The sequence below is a fragment of the Paramisgurnus dabryanus genome, chromosome 10 (assembly GCF_030506205.2).
Source record: "Paramisgurnus dabryanus chromosome 10, PD_genome_1.1, whole genome shotgun sequence".
In the NCBI taxonomy this organism is placed as follows: Eukaryota; Metazoa; Chordata; class Actinopteri; order Cypriniformes; family Cobitidae; genus Paramisgurnus; species Paramisgurnus dabryanus.
In genome coordinates, this window is record NC_133346.1 from 16,642,465 (window position 1) to 16,659,349 (window position 16,885).

At 37.6% G+C, this 16,885-nt stretch overlaps 4 protein-coding genes across 33 annotated transcripts in view; all 4 read right to left on the minus strand.

Moving 5' to 3' along the window:
* The window catches only part of LOC135779723 (protocadherin gamma-C5-like), a 188,719-nt gene that overhangs the window by 60,935 nt on the left and 110,899 nt on the right, over positions 1-16,885 (minus strand). The window contains exon 1 of one of the 30 annotated variants that reach the window (XM_065290571.2): positions 9,358-12,080. The exons of 28 other annotated variants lie outside the window; for them this stretch is intronic. In XM_065290571.2, the coding sequence (XP_065146643.1) occupies positions 9,358-11,775 (2,418 nt within the window). In that variant the 5' untranslated portion in view covers positions 11,776-12,080. Of the gene's footprint in view, positions 1-9,357; positions 12,081-16,885 lie in introns of those variants that run through there. One more of the 30 variants, XM_065290594.2, reaches the window with a different exon arrangement.
* LOC135779721 (protocadherin gamma-A5-like) lies at positions 442-3,236 on the minus strand. The gene has a single exon (XM_065290552.1). It carries the CDS (start codon positions 3,070-3,072, stop codon positions 565-567), a length of 2,508 nt encoding a protein of 835 aa, XP_065146624.1. The 5' UTR covers positions 3,073-3,236; the 3' UTR covers positions 442-564.
* Positions 5,075-9,257, minus strand: LOC135779436 (protocadherin gamma-A3-like). Its single transcript, XM_065290148.1, has one exon. It carries the CDS (start codon positions 7,493-7,495, stop codon positions 5,075-5,077), a length of 2,421 nt encoding a protein of 806 aa, XP_065146220.1. The 5' UTR covers positions 7,496-9,257.
* LOC135779720 (protocadherin gamma-A3-like) lies at positions 12,940-16,574 on the minus strand. The gene has a single exon (XM_065290551.1). The coding sequence runs from the start codon at positions 16,246-16,248 to the stop codon at positions 13,765-13,767; it is 2,484 nt and encodes an 827-aa protein (XP_065146623.1). The 5' UTR covers positions 16,249-16,574; the 3' UTR covers positions 12,940-13,764.

Genomic DNA, 16,885 nt, shown 5'->3' on the forward strand with positions numbered 1-16,885 from the left:
TGTGCCTTGTTTGTCTTGAGCCGTTAAACTGCCCACTGTTCATCAGACAAATGCATTAGGTCCTGCACTTCTGCATACCCGAGCCATTTTGACAGTGTGATGTTGAGATACATCATTTTACAGTGAGGACATCTGATGGAACCCACACACAACTATTACAAAAAGTTCCAACATTCATATGCCTCAAGAAGGATTTATTAAGAGCAAGGTGTAATTTAAACTTGTGAACAGGATGCTCTGTGTCAATTGTTATTATTATGCTTTAGCATATTATTTATAAATTTAGCAATACCCTAAGCTACAAACTATATATACACATGTTACCAAGAAGATAAAATAATAACAATTTACACCTGTTTCCTAATGTATTGTGTTGCTATTTTGAGCATCAGTGAGTGTTGGCATCATTAACAAATTCTACAAGATAGTTTCTTTGACCTGTAATAACTCAGCTACTTTTATCACTTATTGACTACTTTTTGCTATTTGTACAATACATGAACTAATGTGTCCGGTTTCGTCACCGAGTGACACCCCAGAGCACACTCACTCAACAGCCCTTTCTTAAAAATGCTCAGAAAAAGAAAACAAAAAGCCTAAATGACATTTTTTTTGAATAGTCAAGTAAGGGTCAATTAAACGTCTCACCTCTGAATTAATGTCATCATTCTCTTGTATCTTCTGTTCTCTCTGTACTGTCCCCATATGACTCTGGCTCACGAGTGTGTTCTGACTGTAGGGCCTGACAAACTTCATGTCACTCATCCTTGAGTCAGTGGTGCCGCACATTTCATAATTATACACATGCTGTAATGTGCCGTCCGCATAAACTGGTGGGTAATATGGAATTACAGGTAGATTTGCTCCAGATTTATAAAATAATTTATTTTGCCTCCATCTGTAGATTTTCACAGAAATGATTGCAATAATTGAAACTATAAAGAGCAGTGAAACTACTGCAAGTGCCAAAATTAAATAAAAAGTCAGATCGCTGTTGTATTCCTTTTCATGAGTAAACTCTGTGAATTCTGAGAGCACTTCAGGAAAATTATCAGCAACTGCCACATTAATGGTGACCACAGCTGAGCGTGAGGGCTGTCCGTTATCTTCAACAACAACAGTGAGTTTTTGTTTCACAGCATCTTTATCAGTCACCTGTCGCACAGTTCTTATTTCTCCATTCTGTAAACCCACTTCAAACAGCGCTCTGTCTGTAGCTTTCTGTAGTTTATATGAGAGCCAGGCATTCTGTCCAGAGTCCACATCAACAGCCACCACTTTAGTGACGAGATAACCAACATCTGCAGAACGAGGCACAATCTCAGCCACCACAGAACCACCAGTTTGTACAGGATACAGAACCTGAGGAGCGTTGTCATTTTGATCTCGAATGAAAATGTTAAGAGTCACATTGTTGGATAAAGGCGGTGAGCCTCCATCTTGAGCTTTAACTTGCATTTTGAATGATTTCAGTTGTTCATAATCAAAAGATTTTACTGCATAGATCACACCACTCTCTGAATTTATGGAAATGTAAGAGGACAGAGGTGATCCATTTAAATCTCCATCAATAAGGAAATAAGAAATCTTTGCATTTTGCCCCCAGTCCATGTCCTTTGCTTTCACAGAAAGAAAAGTTGTAGATGGTGGGTTATTTTCAACTATAAAAGCATTATATGATTCCTGCTCAAACTGAGGTGCGTGATCATTCACATCAGATATCTTCAGTCTCAAAATCTCTTTACTTGAGAGAGCTGGGTTACCCCCATCAACAGCAGTTATAGTGATATTATACTCTGCTGTCTGTTCCCTGTCTAATTCTGAATCTGTCACCAGGTTGTAATGATTGGTTATTGAGGATACGACTTTAAATGGAGAGTTCACATCAATAGAGCAAGAAATCTTACTGTTGTCACTCGAGTCAAGATCTTGAACGTTTATTATTGCTATAACAGTGCCAGGTGCTGCATCTTCTGATACTGCACTTAAAAAAGACATCACTGTAATTTTTGGCGTGTTATCATTTACATCTATGACATCAATAATGATCTCACTCGAGTCAGTCAAACCGCCTTGATCTTTAGCTTTGACTTTGATTTTGAGCTGTTTGTGTTTTTCATAATCTATGTCACCTATAACTTTAACCTTACCAGAATCCGCGTCAATGGAGAACAAAGCTTTAACCGCAGAGGTCGCGTGCTCAAAATAATACTGTACACCATCACTTGACTCGTCAGCATCTGTCGCACTTACTGTTGTAACGACTGTACCTTTAGCTGCATTTTCAACAACGGATGTTTTATATGACGGTTTGCTAAATAAGGGTGCGTTGTCATTGCCATCAAGAACAATAATATTTATCTGCACAGTTGCAGACCTTTGTGGTTTTCCACCATCGAAAGCCGTCAGAATTAAATTATGATGTTTTTCTTTTTCTCTGTCTAATGGAGAATGAAGAATCATCTCGACGTTTTTGCTACCATCTTCAGCATTCTGCACATTTAGTTTAAAATTATCGGTGGGATGAAGAGTATATTTCTGTAGTGTATTCACACCCACGTCTGCATCTATTGCGCTCTCTAATGGAAAGCGCGCACCCGATACAGCTAATTCATTAATTTCTTGATCAATTTTAGATTTCGGAAATACGGGGCTGTTATCATTGATGTCTTGTATGTCAACTGTAACGCGATAAAACTCTATCGGATTGTCCAAAATAACATTAAAACTGACACTACAGGCGGATATCTCTCCACATAATTCCTCTCTGTCTATTTTATTTTTAATAACCAGATGTCCGTTCTCTTTGTCCAGTCCAATGTACTCACTGCTCTCCGCGGTAAACACACGCGCTTTGCCTGAAATCAGTCTCTTCGGTTCAAGTCCAAGGTCCGAGGCGATATTTCCAACAATCGAGCCCACTGCCATTTCCTCGGGTATAGAATAACGAATCTGTCCAGTCACTTCAGTCGCAAATAAAGAAAGCGCGCACACTGTGTAGAATAGCCAACCATACACCCAGCCTTTTCCTCCCGACTCCATTTTTAAGAAACAAAGATTCAGCAGAGACATTTAAACAAAAAATGAATGTTGGATTACATAGAATTTTTAAATAAAAGTGCCCCTTCCGGATCATAAAATGTGGAGACGAAGCTGGAAAGCATTTGTCTGTCTGTTACGTAGCATCCAGGGTCGCCGTTAATGATGTCTGAATTATGCTATTGCTACGGGTTTTGTTAAAGGAATGGATAACAACGCCACTATGAGTATACTAAGGTTGAACAGCGGCACTTAGAGTCGAAATATAGCAGTGCAGAATAGTCACTTATTTTCTGAAAGATAAGTGATAATATAGCAGTGCGTTCTGAAAGATTTAACGATTTTAAGACTCAAAACAGTGTAGCCTCGTGTACAAAGCTTAACATTAGCATGGGTGATATGAAAAAAGTCACAAATATTTTTGAATGATTCTTACAATGCACACACAAACGTAATCAAGTGTAATGTGTGTATATAATAATTATTCAGTATCAGGGAAATGCCACGGTATTTTTTGTAAGTGCTCTGACCTAGCCACTCTAATACGCCTGACACTTACACAGCCTATTACTTGTATAAACTAAGTTATTATATTATGTCATTATTATTATTATTATTATTATTATTATTATTATTATTGGACTGTGGTGTTCATACACTTCGTTATGGTATCAGATGGAATTACATATATGCATATATACACACACGTGTGTGTAGTTAATATAGTTAATATTATTTGAAAAAATAACAATAAGACAAATAATAAAAACTTAAAATAGTATGTTGAATTGACTTGCAAAACCAAGTTGTTTTAACTTCATGGTGCATTTTTTTTACAGTGTTGTTACCCGAACAATAGCTTAGCATGTTGCTTAAATTACACTTCCTTACATACGATGTTAACCGGTGCTGTCCGTGGCCGTGGTGCTGAATTGGTTGACATAGATTGCTTTACAATAAATTATTTATGCAGGGGCTACTTCACTGTGTTACGTGAGATAGCGGGGGTCTTTATAAAAGGAGCACTTCAGAAATAGATAAAATTGCATCAATAGGACTCGTGGCATCTTGTAAAAATAATCAAAATTGCAAGCTCCAACCCTGGATAGACTATTAGGCTATAAATAATTTCGAAATGAGTGTGAAAACCCGCAACATCATGTACCAAACTTCCCAACACACTTGCTTTTAAAATGATAATTTATATTATCATAATACAGTTGCCATATTGTCTTCATGGATTGCCCAGCAGCTGGATGGCAGCATCACATTATTTGTGTAAATCACAAATTCTGTTATTGGATGACATACTCCATAAAAGCACAACATGCGAAACATAATCAACAGCTATATGGCATGGAAAAAGACAGAATGAGGATAGCCACCAGCTGTCAGCACATACACTAAATGCCACTGTGGATAGCCCCTGTCTTTAATTTAGCTCAAATTTCGCTGTATCACTGCTATAATTTGACCAAACATTGGGTGCATTACAACGTCAAAATTATATTTGTAGACTGAAATGTAATTAAGCATTTTGCACAGTAAATGAGTGAACTGTCAACAGTGATAATAAGTCCAGAACATCCTGACAGACATATGACTTATAAAACTTAACTAATAAAGTTTCAGGCTAAGGATGGGTCAAGGTATAACTTTTACAAACGCTGGATTTTAATACTGTGCAATGTTACGATCAACAACTGTTTCAATGTTTTGTGATGGTTGTTCGTAAGTGCCTTGTTTGTCTTTACCAATTGAACTGCGCACTGTTCACCAGACAAAGCACTGGTGCATTTCCAAGCCATTTCCACAAGTATGATGTTGTAATTAATATTTTTACACCAATAACGTTCAAGGGGCCCAATACACAACTACAAAAGTTGCAAACATTCACATGCTCAAGCTCAAGAAGACGTCAAAAAATAAATTAAGAGCAAGGTCTAATCCAAACTTGTGAACAGGATTCTTTATATAAATTGTAAAAAAGCTCAGAAGAAGAAAACAAAAAACCTGAAGACATTTCTTTGAATTATCAAAAAGAGACATTTGAACATCTCACCTCTGAATTAATGTCATCATTCTCTTGTATCTTCTGTTCTCTCTGTACTGTCCCCATATGACTCTGGCTCACGAGTGTGTTCTGACTGTAGGGCCTGACAAACTTCACATCACTCATCCTTGAGTCAGTGGTCCCACACATTTCATAATTATACACATGCTGTAATGTGCCGTCTGCATAAACTGGTGGGTAATATGGAATTACAGGTAGATTTCCTCCAGATTTATAAAATAACTTATTTTGCCTCCATTTGTAGATTTTCACTGAAATTATTGCAATAATTGAAACTATAAAGAGCAGTGAAACTACTGCCAGTGCCAAAATTAAATAAAAAGTCAGATCGCTGTTGTATTCCTTTTCATGAGTAAAGTCTGTAAATTCTGAAAGAACTTCAGGAAAATTATCAGCAACAGCCACATTAATGGTGACCACAGCTGAGAGTGACGGCTGTCCGTTATCTTCAACAACAACAGTGAGTTTTTGTTTCACAGCATCTTTATCAGTCACCTGACGCACAGTTCTTATTTCTCCATTCTGTAAACCCACTTCAAACAGTGCTCTGTCTGTAGCTTTCTGTAGTTTATATGAGAGCCAGGCATTCTGTCCAGAGTCCACATCAACAGCCACCACTTTAGTGACGAGATAACCAACATCTGCAGAACGAGGCACAATCTCAGCCACCACAGAACCACCAGTTTGAACAGGATACAGAACCTGAGGAGCGTTGTCATTCTGATCTTGAATGAAGATGTTAAGAGTCACATTGTTGGATAAAGGCGGTGAGCCTCCATCTTGAGCTTTAACTTGCATTTTGAATGATTTCAGTTGTTCATAATCAAAAGATTTTCCTGCATAGATCACACCACTCTCTGAATTTATGGAAATGTAAGATGACAGAGGTGATCCGTTTAAATCTCCATCAATAAGGAAATAGGAAATCTTTGCATTTGGCCCTGAGTCCATGTCCAATGCTTTCACAGACAGAATAGTTGTAGATGGTGGGTTATTTTCAGCTATAAAAGCATTATATGATTCCTGCTCAAACTGAGGTGCGTGATCATTCACATCAGATATTTTCAGTTTAAAAATCTCTTTACTTGACAGAGCTGGGTTACCCCCATCAACAGCGGATATAGTGATATTATACTCTGCTGTCTGTTCCCTGTCTAATTCTGAATCTGTCACCAGGTTGTAATGATTTGTTATTGAGGATATGATTTTAAATGGAGAGTTCAGATCAATAGAACAAGAAATCTTACTGTTGTCTCCTGAGTCTAGATCTTGAACATTTAACATTGCTATAACCGTGCCAGGAGCTGCATCTTCAGATACAGAACTGGAGAAAGACATTATTGTAATTTTTGGTGTGTTATCATTTACATCAATGACGTCAATAATGATCTCACTCGAGTCAGTCAATCCGCCTTGATCTTTAGCTTTAATTTTAACTGTAAACTGCTTGTGTTTTTCATAATCTATGTCACCTATAACTCTAACCTCACCAGAATCCGCGTCAATGGAGAACAAAGCTTTAACCGCAGAGGTCGCGTGCTCAAAATAATACTGTACACCATCACTTGACTCGTCAGCATCTGTCGCACTTACTGTTGTAACGACTGTATTTTTAACAGCATTTTCTACAACGGATGCTTTGTAAGACGATTGGCTAAACACAGGCGCATTGTCATTTACATCAAGAACAACAATATTTATCTGCACTGTTGCAGATCTTTGTGGTTTTCCACCATCGAAAGCCGTCAGGATTAAATTATGATGCTTTTCTTTCTCTCTGTCTAATGGAGAATGAAGAATCATTTCGACGTGTTTGCTACCACCAGCACTACTTTGGATATTCAGTTTAAATTTATCCGTGGGATGAAGAGTATATTTCTGCAGCGTATTTACTCCCACGTCTGGGTCTACTGCGCTCTCTAATGGAAAGCGCGCACCGGGCACCGCTAATTCGCTGATTTCAACTTCAATTTTCGATTTCGGAAAGACGGGGCTGTTATCATTGATGTCTTGTACGTCAACTGTAACGCGGAAAAGCTCCAACGGGTTTTCTAAAATAACATTAAAACTGACACTACATGCGGATATCTCTCCACATAATTCCTCTCTGTCTATTTTATTCTTAATAACCAGATGTCCGTTCTCTTTGTCCAGTCCAATGTACTCACTGCTCTCCGCGGTAAACACACGCGCTTTCCCTGAAATCAGTCTCTTTGATTCAAGCCCAAGGTCCGAGGCGATATTTCCAACAATCGAGCCCACTGCCATTTCCTCAGGTATTGAATAACGAATCTGTCCAGTCACTTCAGCCGCAAATAAAGAGAGCGCGCACACTGTGTAGAATAGCCAACCATACACCCAGCCTTTTCCTCCCGACTCCATTTTTGCACAACAAAGACTGAGCACAAAAAAACCGAAAGATGAATATTATAGAATATTTCCTACACAATGCCTCATCCAGATTAGAGAATCTGGAGGCGAAGCTGATAAGCGATGTGTTGGTCTGTTATGTAGCATCTAGTGTCGTCGCTTATGATGTCTGAATTATGCTACTGCTATAGGTTTTGTATGAGGGATGGATAACAACGCCACTAGAAGAATACAAAGTTGAACAGCGGCACTTAGAGTCGAAATACAGCAGTGCAGAATGATCACATCTACAACACCTTCTGAAAGATTGAAAGATTTTAAGGCGCTAAAATTCCCACGCAGAAGCACACAAACAGAAACATTACCGTGGAGAAAAATTATTAAAAAGTAAAAAAAATGTTTTGAATGATTATTATTATCCTTAAACAAACATAACCAATCTTAATATATTTACATTTATGTATTTGGCAGACACTTTTATCCAATCAGGGAAATGCCACTGTATTTTTTGTTAGTGCTCTGACCTTACCACTCTGCTTATGCACTTACACAGCCTCTTACTTGTTTAAAATAAGATATATTTTGTCATTATTATTATTGGACTGTGGTGTTCATACAGTTTCCAATGGTATCAGATGGAATTACATATGTACACATACACACGTGTGTGTAGTTAATATAGTTAATATCATTTAATAATAAAAAATCAATAAGACGAATAATAAAAACTTAAAACAGGAGGTTGAATTAACTTGCAATACCAAGTTGTTTTAATTTCATGCTTCATTTTTTTACAGTGTTGTTCCCCGAATAACAGTTTACACTTCTTTACATATGACGTTAACTGGTGCTGTCCATGGCAGTGGTGCTGAATTGGTTGACATCCATTGCTTGACAATCAATTATTCACTCTATACAGGGGCTACTTCACAGCGTTACGTGCGCTACGTGAGAGAGCAGTGGTCTTTATAAAAGAAACATTTCAGAAATAGATAAAATCGCATCGATAGGACTCATGCCATCTTGTAAAAATAATCAAAATTGCAATCTCGAACCCTGGATATGCTATCAAGCTATACATAATTTCGAAATGAGTGTTTAAACTCACAACATGATGTACCAAACGCCCCACGCCACTTATATTTAAAAGGTAATTAATTTAATCAGAAAAAGGGGAGCCACCAAAAGATGCAGCACATAGTACTCAAAATGGCCCTGTCGACAGTGTCAGTCTTTTATTTAGCACAACTTTTCGCTGTATCACTGCTATAATTTGTCCAAACATTGGGTGCATTACAACGTCAAAATTATATTTGTAGACTGAAATGTAAGCAAGCGTTTTGCACAGTGATGGCTACAAGCGGAGTGAACTGTCAACAGTGATAATAAGTCTAGAACATCCTGACAGACGTATGACTACAAAACTTAACTAAGAAACTTTAGGGAAACACGTAGGCTAAGGATGGGTCAAGGTATAACTTCTACAAATGCTGGAATATAATACTGTGCAAAGTTACGATCAACAACTGTTTCAATGTTTTGTGATAGTTGTTCGTAAGTGCCTTGTTTGTCTTCAGCCATTGAACTGCCCACTGTTCACCAGACAAAGCACTTCTGCATTTCCAAGCCATTTCCACCGGTATGTTGTTAAAATGAATAATTTTACACCAATGACATTTAAGGGGCCCAATACACAACTACAGTTGCAAACATTCACATGCTCAAGAAGACATCAATATAAATTAAGAGGTCTTATCTAAACTTGTGAACAGGATTTTTTTATATGAGTTGTAAAATAGCTAAAAAAATAAATAAAATAAAAATCCTGAAGACAATTTTTCGAATGATCAAAAAGAGAAATTTGAACGTCTCACCTCTGAATTATTGTCATCATTCTCTTGTATCTTCTGTTCTCTCTGTACTGTCCCCAAATGACTCTGGCTCACGAGTGTGTTCTGACTGTAGGGCCTGACAAACTTCACATCACTCATCCTTGAGTCAGTGGTGCCGCACATTTCATAATTATATACATGCTGTAATGTGCCGTCTGCATAAACTGGTGGGTAATATGGAATTACAGGTAGATTTGGTCCAGATTTATAAAATAACTTATTTTGCCTCCATCGGTAGATTTTCACAGAGATTATTGCAATAATTGAGACGATAAAGAGCAGTGAAACTACTGCAAGAGCCAAAATTAAATAAAACGTCAGATCATTGTGGTATTCCTTTTCATGAGTAAAGTCTGTTAATTCTGAGAGCACTTCAGGAAAATTATCAGCAACTGCCACATTAATGGAGACCACAGCTGAGCGTGAGGGCTGTCCGTTATCTTCAACAACAACAGTGAGTTTTTGTTTCACAGCATCTTTATCAGTCACCTGTCGCACAGTTCTTATTTCTCCATTCTGTAAACCCACTTCAAACAGCGCTCTGTCTGTAACTTTCTGTAGTTTATATGAGAGCCAGGCATTCTGTCCAGAGTCCACATCAACAGCCACCACTTTAGTGACGAGATAACCAACATCTGCAGAACGAGGCACAATCTCAGCCACCACAGAACCACCAGTTTGTACAGGATACAGAACCTGAGGAGCGTTGTCATTCTGATCTTGAATGAAGATGTTAAGAGTCACATTGTTGGATAAAGGCGGTGAGCCTCCATCTTGAGCTTTAACTTGCATTTTGAATGATTTCAGTTGTTCATAATCAAAAGATTTTACTGCATAGATCACACCACTTTCTGAATTTATGGAAATGTAAGAGGACAGAGGCGATCCATTTAAATATCCATCAATTAGGAAATAAGAAATCTTAGCATTTTGCCCCCAGTCCATGTCCTCTGCTTTCACAGACAAAATAGTTGTAGATGGTGGGTTATTTTCAGCTATAAAAGCATTATATGATTCGTGCTCAAACTGAGGTGCGTGATCATTCACATCAGATAACTTCAGTCTCAAAATCTCTTTACTTGACAGAGCTGGGTTACCCCCATCAACAGCAGTTACAGTGATATTATACTCTGCTGTCTGTTCCCTGTCTAATTCTGAATCTGTCACCAGGTTGTAATGGTTTGTTATTGAGGATATGATTTTAAATGGAGAGTTCACATCAATAGAGCAAGAAATCTTACTGTTGTCTCCTGAGTCTAGATCTTGAACATTTAACATTGCTATAATAGTGCCAGGTGCTGCATCTTCAGATACAAAACTGGAGAAAGACATTATTGAAATTTTTGGGGTGTTATCATTTACATCTATGATATCAATAATGATCTCACTCGAGTCAGTCAAATCTCCGTGATCTTTAGCCTTGACTTTAAATGTGAACTGCTTGTGTTTTTCATAATCTATGTCACCTATAACTTTAACCTCACCAGAATCCGCGTCAATGGAGAACAAAGCTTTAACTGCAGAGGTCGCGTGCTCGAAATAATACTGTACATCGTTACTTGACTCGTCAGCATCTGTCGCACTTACTGTTGTAACGACTGTACCTTTAGCAGCATTTTCAACCACTGATGCTTTATAAGACGATTGGCTAAACACAGGCGCATTGTCATTAACATCAAGAACAAAAATATTTATCTGCACAGTCGCAGACCTTTGTGGTTTTCCACCATCGAAAGCCGTCAGGATTAAATTATGATGTTTTTCTTTTTCTCTGTCTAATGGAGAATGAAGAATCATTTCGACGTGTTTGCTACCACCAGCACTACTTTGGATATTCAGTTTAAATTTATCCGTGGGATGAAGAGTATATTTCTGTAGTGTATTCACTCCCACGTCTGCGTCTACTGCGCTCTCTAATGGAAAGCGCGCACCGGCCACCGCTAATTCGCTGATCTTCTTTTCTATTTTCGATTTCGGAAAAACGGGGCTGTTATCATTGATGTCTTGTATGTCTACTGTAACGCGGAAAAGCTCCATCGGATTATCCAAAATAACATTAAAACTGACACTACATGCGGATATCTCTCCACATAATTCCTCTCTGTCTATTTTATTCTTAATAACCAGATGTCCGTTCTCTTTGTCCAGTCCAATGTACTCACTGCTCTCCGCGGTAAACACGCGCGCTTTGCCTGAAATCAGTCTCTTCGGTTCAAGCCCAAGGTCCGAGGCGATATTTCCAACAATCGAGCCCACTGCCATTTCCTCGGGTATTGAATAACGAATCTGTCCAGTCACTTCAGACTCAAATAAAGAAAGCGCGCATACGGTGTAGAATAGCCAACCATACACCCAGCCTTTTCCTCCCGACTCCATTTTTGCACAACAAAGACTGACCATTAAAAAAAAAAAAAAAAACCGAATGATGAATATTATAGAATATTTCCTACAAAATGCCTCATCCGGATTAGAGAGTCTGGAGGCGAATCTGAAAAGCGATGTGTTGGTCGTTATGTAGCATCTAGTGTCGTCGTTTATGAAGTCTGAATTATGCTACTGCTATAGGTTTTGTATGAGGGATGGATAACAACGCCACTAGAAGAATACAAAGTTGAACAGCGGCACTTAGAGTCGAAATACAGCAGTGCAGAATGATCACATCTAAAACCACTTTCTGAAAGATTGAAAGATTTTAAAGCGCTTAAATTCCCACGCAGTAGCACACAAAAAGAAATTTTACCGTGGACAAAAATGATTAAAAAAGTAAAAAAAAAAAAATGAATGATTATTATTAAACAAACATAACCAATCTTAATATATTTACATTTACGCATTTGGCAGACACTTTTATCCAATGGTTCATATGCATTACAAGGTATAGTACTTTTTTATATGTGTGTTCACTGGGTTCGAATTCATGTCCTTTTGCGCTACTTGCAATGCTCTACTATTGAGCTATACAATAGTAGCATATGTATATGGTAAGCAGTATCATTGTAATACACTAGTAAATTTTCGTTACTGCTCTGACCTTACCACCCCGTATTAACAGGTGACGCTTACATCACTTTTTTATAATAATGCTATTTTATTATATTCTGTCATTGATTTAATTTTGGACTGTGACATAAAGACAGTGATAGCATCATGGAATTACATCATATACCAACTCATTACAGCCAGAGTACATAGACCTTGCTGAATCTGCAAAATGTTAATATTTAAATAGATAGTTAACAAAAAAGAAAATAAAATTCTGTCATAATTTACTCAGTCTCATGTTGATACAGTACAAAACTGTATTAATTTCTTTTCTCTGATGGACACGAAGGAAGATATTTTGAGAAATGTCTGTAAACAAACCATTCATGAGCCATATTCACTTCCATAGTATTCTTTTTTCCTAATATATAAGTGAATGGGGCTCATGATCAGTTTGGTATCAAATATTTCTCAAAACATCATCCTTTGTGTTTATCAGAGCAAATAAAATTATACAAGGTTGTAACAACATGAGAGTGAGAAAATTATGACAGATTTTTATTTTTAGTGTGACCTACCCTTTAACAAGAATCAGAGGAATTATAAAAGTTCATTTTTATTAATACTGAACAAGATATTTCACAAAACTAATGATGATAAATTGTCCACAACCTACAATTACAAAACTTTGCAAATTTTACAAACATTTGATTTTTAATACTGTACAATGCTACACGAAGGATCATCAACTGTTTCAATGTTTTGTGATTTAATATGTGCCTAATTTATCTTTAGCCATTAAACTGCCACTGTCCATCAAACAAATCTGTCAGGTCCTGCGCTTCTTCACATCTGAATCTTTTCCAGCAATACCTTAAGATTTATCTTTTAACACTAAGGACATTTGAGGGGCCCATCCACAACTACAACTTGGTTAAAAACCAATACCCAAAACCTGTTCTTGTAATAGGACAACTTTAATTAACTTTTTTTGATCCACTTCAAATGTTGACTACTGTATTACAAAAGGTACAGACATTCACATGCTCAATAAAGGATACAAGTATATTAAGAGCAAGAAATGCTAATCTAAACTTGGGAACTGGACGCTATGTGTCAATTGTATATACATATATACATATGTCCCAGAAGACAAAATAAATAAAATAATTTATACCGACCATCCTGTTCAGAAAGCAGATCTGGCTCTTAAAGAATCATGTTGCCTTATTGAGCATCAGTGTATGTTTGCACTAACTTCCTTAAACATTCTATAAAAGAAGTTTTTTTGACCTGTAATAATTAACAAAGCCATCTACTTTGACTGTAAATACAGTATGCAAAGCATAAGCTAATGTGTCAGGTTTTGTCACTGAGCATCACCCAAACACCCCAAAGCATACTCAATCACCCCTTCATATTAATGCTCGACAAAAAAAAAAAAATCCTTAAGAAATGCTTTTGAATGATCATAAGACAGTCAATTAAACGTCTCACCTCTGAATTAATGTCATCATTCTCTTGTATCTTCTGTTCTCTCTGTATTGTCCCCAAATGACTCTGGCTCACGAGTGTGTTCTGACTGTAGGGCCTGACAAACTTCACGTCACTCATCCTTGAGTCAGTGGTGCCGCACATTTCATAATTATACACATGCTGTAATGTGCCGTCCGCATAAACTGGTGGGTAATATGGAATTACAGGTAGATTTGCTCCAGATTTATAAAATAACTTATTTTGCCTCCATTTGTAGATTTTCACTGAAATTATTGCAATAATTGAGACGATAAAGAGCAGTGAAACTACTGCAAGTGCCAAAATTAAATAAAAAGTCAGATCGTTGTTGTATTCCTTTTCATGAGTAAAGTCTGAAAATTCTGAGAGCACTTCAGGAAAATTATCAGCAACTGCCACATTAATGGTGACCACAGCTGAGCGTGACGGCTGTCCATTATCTTCAACAACAACAGTGAGTTTTTGTTTCACAGCATCTTTATCAGTCACCTGTCGCACAGTTCTTATTTCTCCATTCTGTAAACCCACTTCAAACAGCGCTCTGTCTGTGGCTTTCTGTAGTTTATATGAGAGCCAGGCATTCTGTCCAGAGTCCACATCAACAGCCACCACTTTAGTGACGAGATAACCAACATCTGCAGAACGAGGCACAATCTCAGCCACCACAGAACCACCAGTTTGTACAGGATACAGAACCTGAGGAGCGTTGTCATTCTGATCTTGAATGAAGATGTTAAGAGTCACATTGTTGGATAAAGGCGGTGAGCCTCCATCTTGAGCTTTAACTTGCATTCTGAATGATTTCAGTTGTTCATAATCAAAAGATTTGACTGCATAGATCACACCACTCTCTGAATTTATGGAAATGTAAGAGGACAGAGGTGATCCATTTAAATCTCCATCAATAAGGAAATAAGAAATCTTAGCATTTTGCCCCCAGTCCATGTCCTCTGCTTTCACAGACAGAATAGTTGTAGATGGTGGGTTATTTTCAGCTATAAAAGCATTATATGATTCCTGCTTAAACTGAGGTGCGTGATCATTCACATCAGATATCTTCAGTCTCAAAATCTCTTTACTTGACAGAGCTGGGTTACCTCCATCAACAGCAGTTATAGTGATATTATACTCTGCTGTCTGTTCCCTATCTAATTCTGAATCTGTCACCAGGTTGTAATAATTAGTTAATGACGATACGATTTTAAATGGAGAGTTCAGATCAATAGAGCAAGTAATCTTATTGTTGTCACCTGAGTCTAGATCTTGAACGTTTAACATTGCTATAATAGTGCCAAGTGTTGCATCTTCAGATACAGTACCAGTAAAAGACATTATTGTAATTTTTGGTGTGTTATCATTTACATCTATGACATCAATTATGATCTCACTCGAGTCAGTTAAACCGCCTTTATCTTTAGCTTTGACTTTGATTTTAAACTGCTTGTGTTTTTCATAATCTATGTCACCTATAACTCTAACCTCACCAGAATCCGCGTCAATGGAGAACAAAGATTTAACTGCAGAGGTCGCGTGCTCAAAATAATACTGTACACCATCACTTGACTCGTCAGCATCTGTCGCACTTACTGTTGTAACGACTGTACCTTTAGCAGCATTTTCAACAACAGATGTTTTGTAAGACGAACGTGTGAACACAGGCGCATTGTCATTTACATCAAGAACAACAATATTTATTTGCACAGTCCCAGACCTTTGTGGTTTTCCACCATCGAAGGCCGTCAGGATTAAATTATGATGTTTTTCTTTTTCTCTGTCTAATGGAGAATGAAGAATCATCTCGACGTTTTTACTACCATCTTCAGCACTCTGCACATTTAGTTTAAAATGATCGGTGGGATGAAGAGTATATTTCTGTAGTGTATTCACTCCCACGTCTGGATCTATTGCGCTCTCTAATGGAAAACGCGCACCCGATACAGCTAATTCACTGATTTCTAGTTCGATTTTAGATCTCGGAAATACGGGGCTGTTATCATTGATGTCTTGTATGTCAACTGTAACACGATAAAGCTCCATCGGGTTATCCAAAATAATATCAAAACTTACACTACACGCGGAAATCTCTCCACATAATTCCTCTCTGTCGATTTTATTGTTAATAACCAGATGTCCGTTCTCTTTGTCTAGTCCAATGTACTCACTGCTCTCCGCGGTAAACACACGCGCTTTGCCTGAAATCAGTCTTTTAGGTTCAAGTCCAAGGTCCGAGGCGATATTTCCAACATTCGAGCCCACTGCCATTTCCTCGGGTATAGAATAACGAATCTGTCCAGTCACTTCAGTCGCAAATAAAGAAATGGCGCACACTGTGTAGAATAGCCAACCATACACCCAGCATTTTCCTCCCGACTCCATTTGTGACCAACAAAGATTGCGCAGAGGCAATTTAAACAAAATATATGATGAATTAGAATTTTCCACAAATCTGTTTATTCCGGGTTTAATGAAACTGGAGACTAAAGCTAACAAGCGATTTTTTTCCGGTCTGCATCCAGTGTCCCCGTTGATGTAGTCTGAATTATGCTATTGCTTTGTTAAAGGGATGGATAACAAACCCACTACAAGGATACAAAGGTTGAACAGCGGCACTTAGAGTCGAAATATAGCAGTGCAGAATTATCACTTATTTTTAACACAATATGAAAGACTGAAAGATTTCAAGCCGCAAAACATTCCTTGCATCGTCCAAACATCATCGTTAGCATGAATGATATAAATAAAATACATATAAATGTTTGGATGATTATTATATTACATAAACAAATATAATCAAGTTTAATGTGTGTACATGGTAATTGTCTATCTGTCACATACCTTAACTAAATTTTTCAAGGCGTGTTCCCCGAAATATACCTTAGTGGGTTGCTAGGGTATACATTCTTACGTAAGACGTTACCAGGTGCTGTCCATGGTAGCGGTGGTGCTGAATTGGTTGATACCGATTGCTTGACAGCCTTATGTGAGATAGCGGTGGTCTTAAAGAAGCACTTCA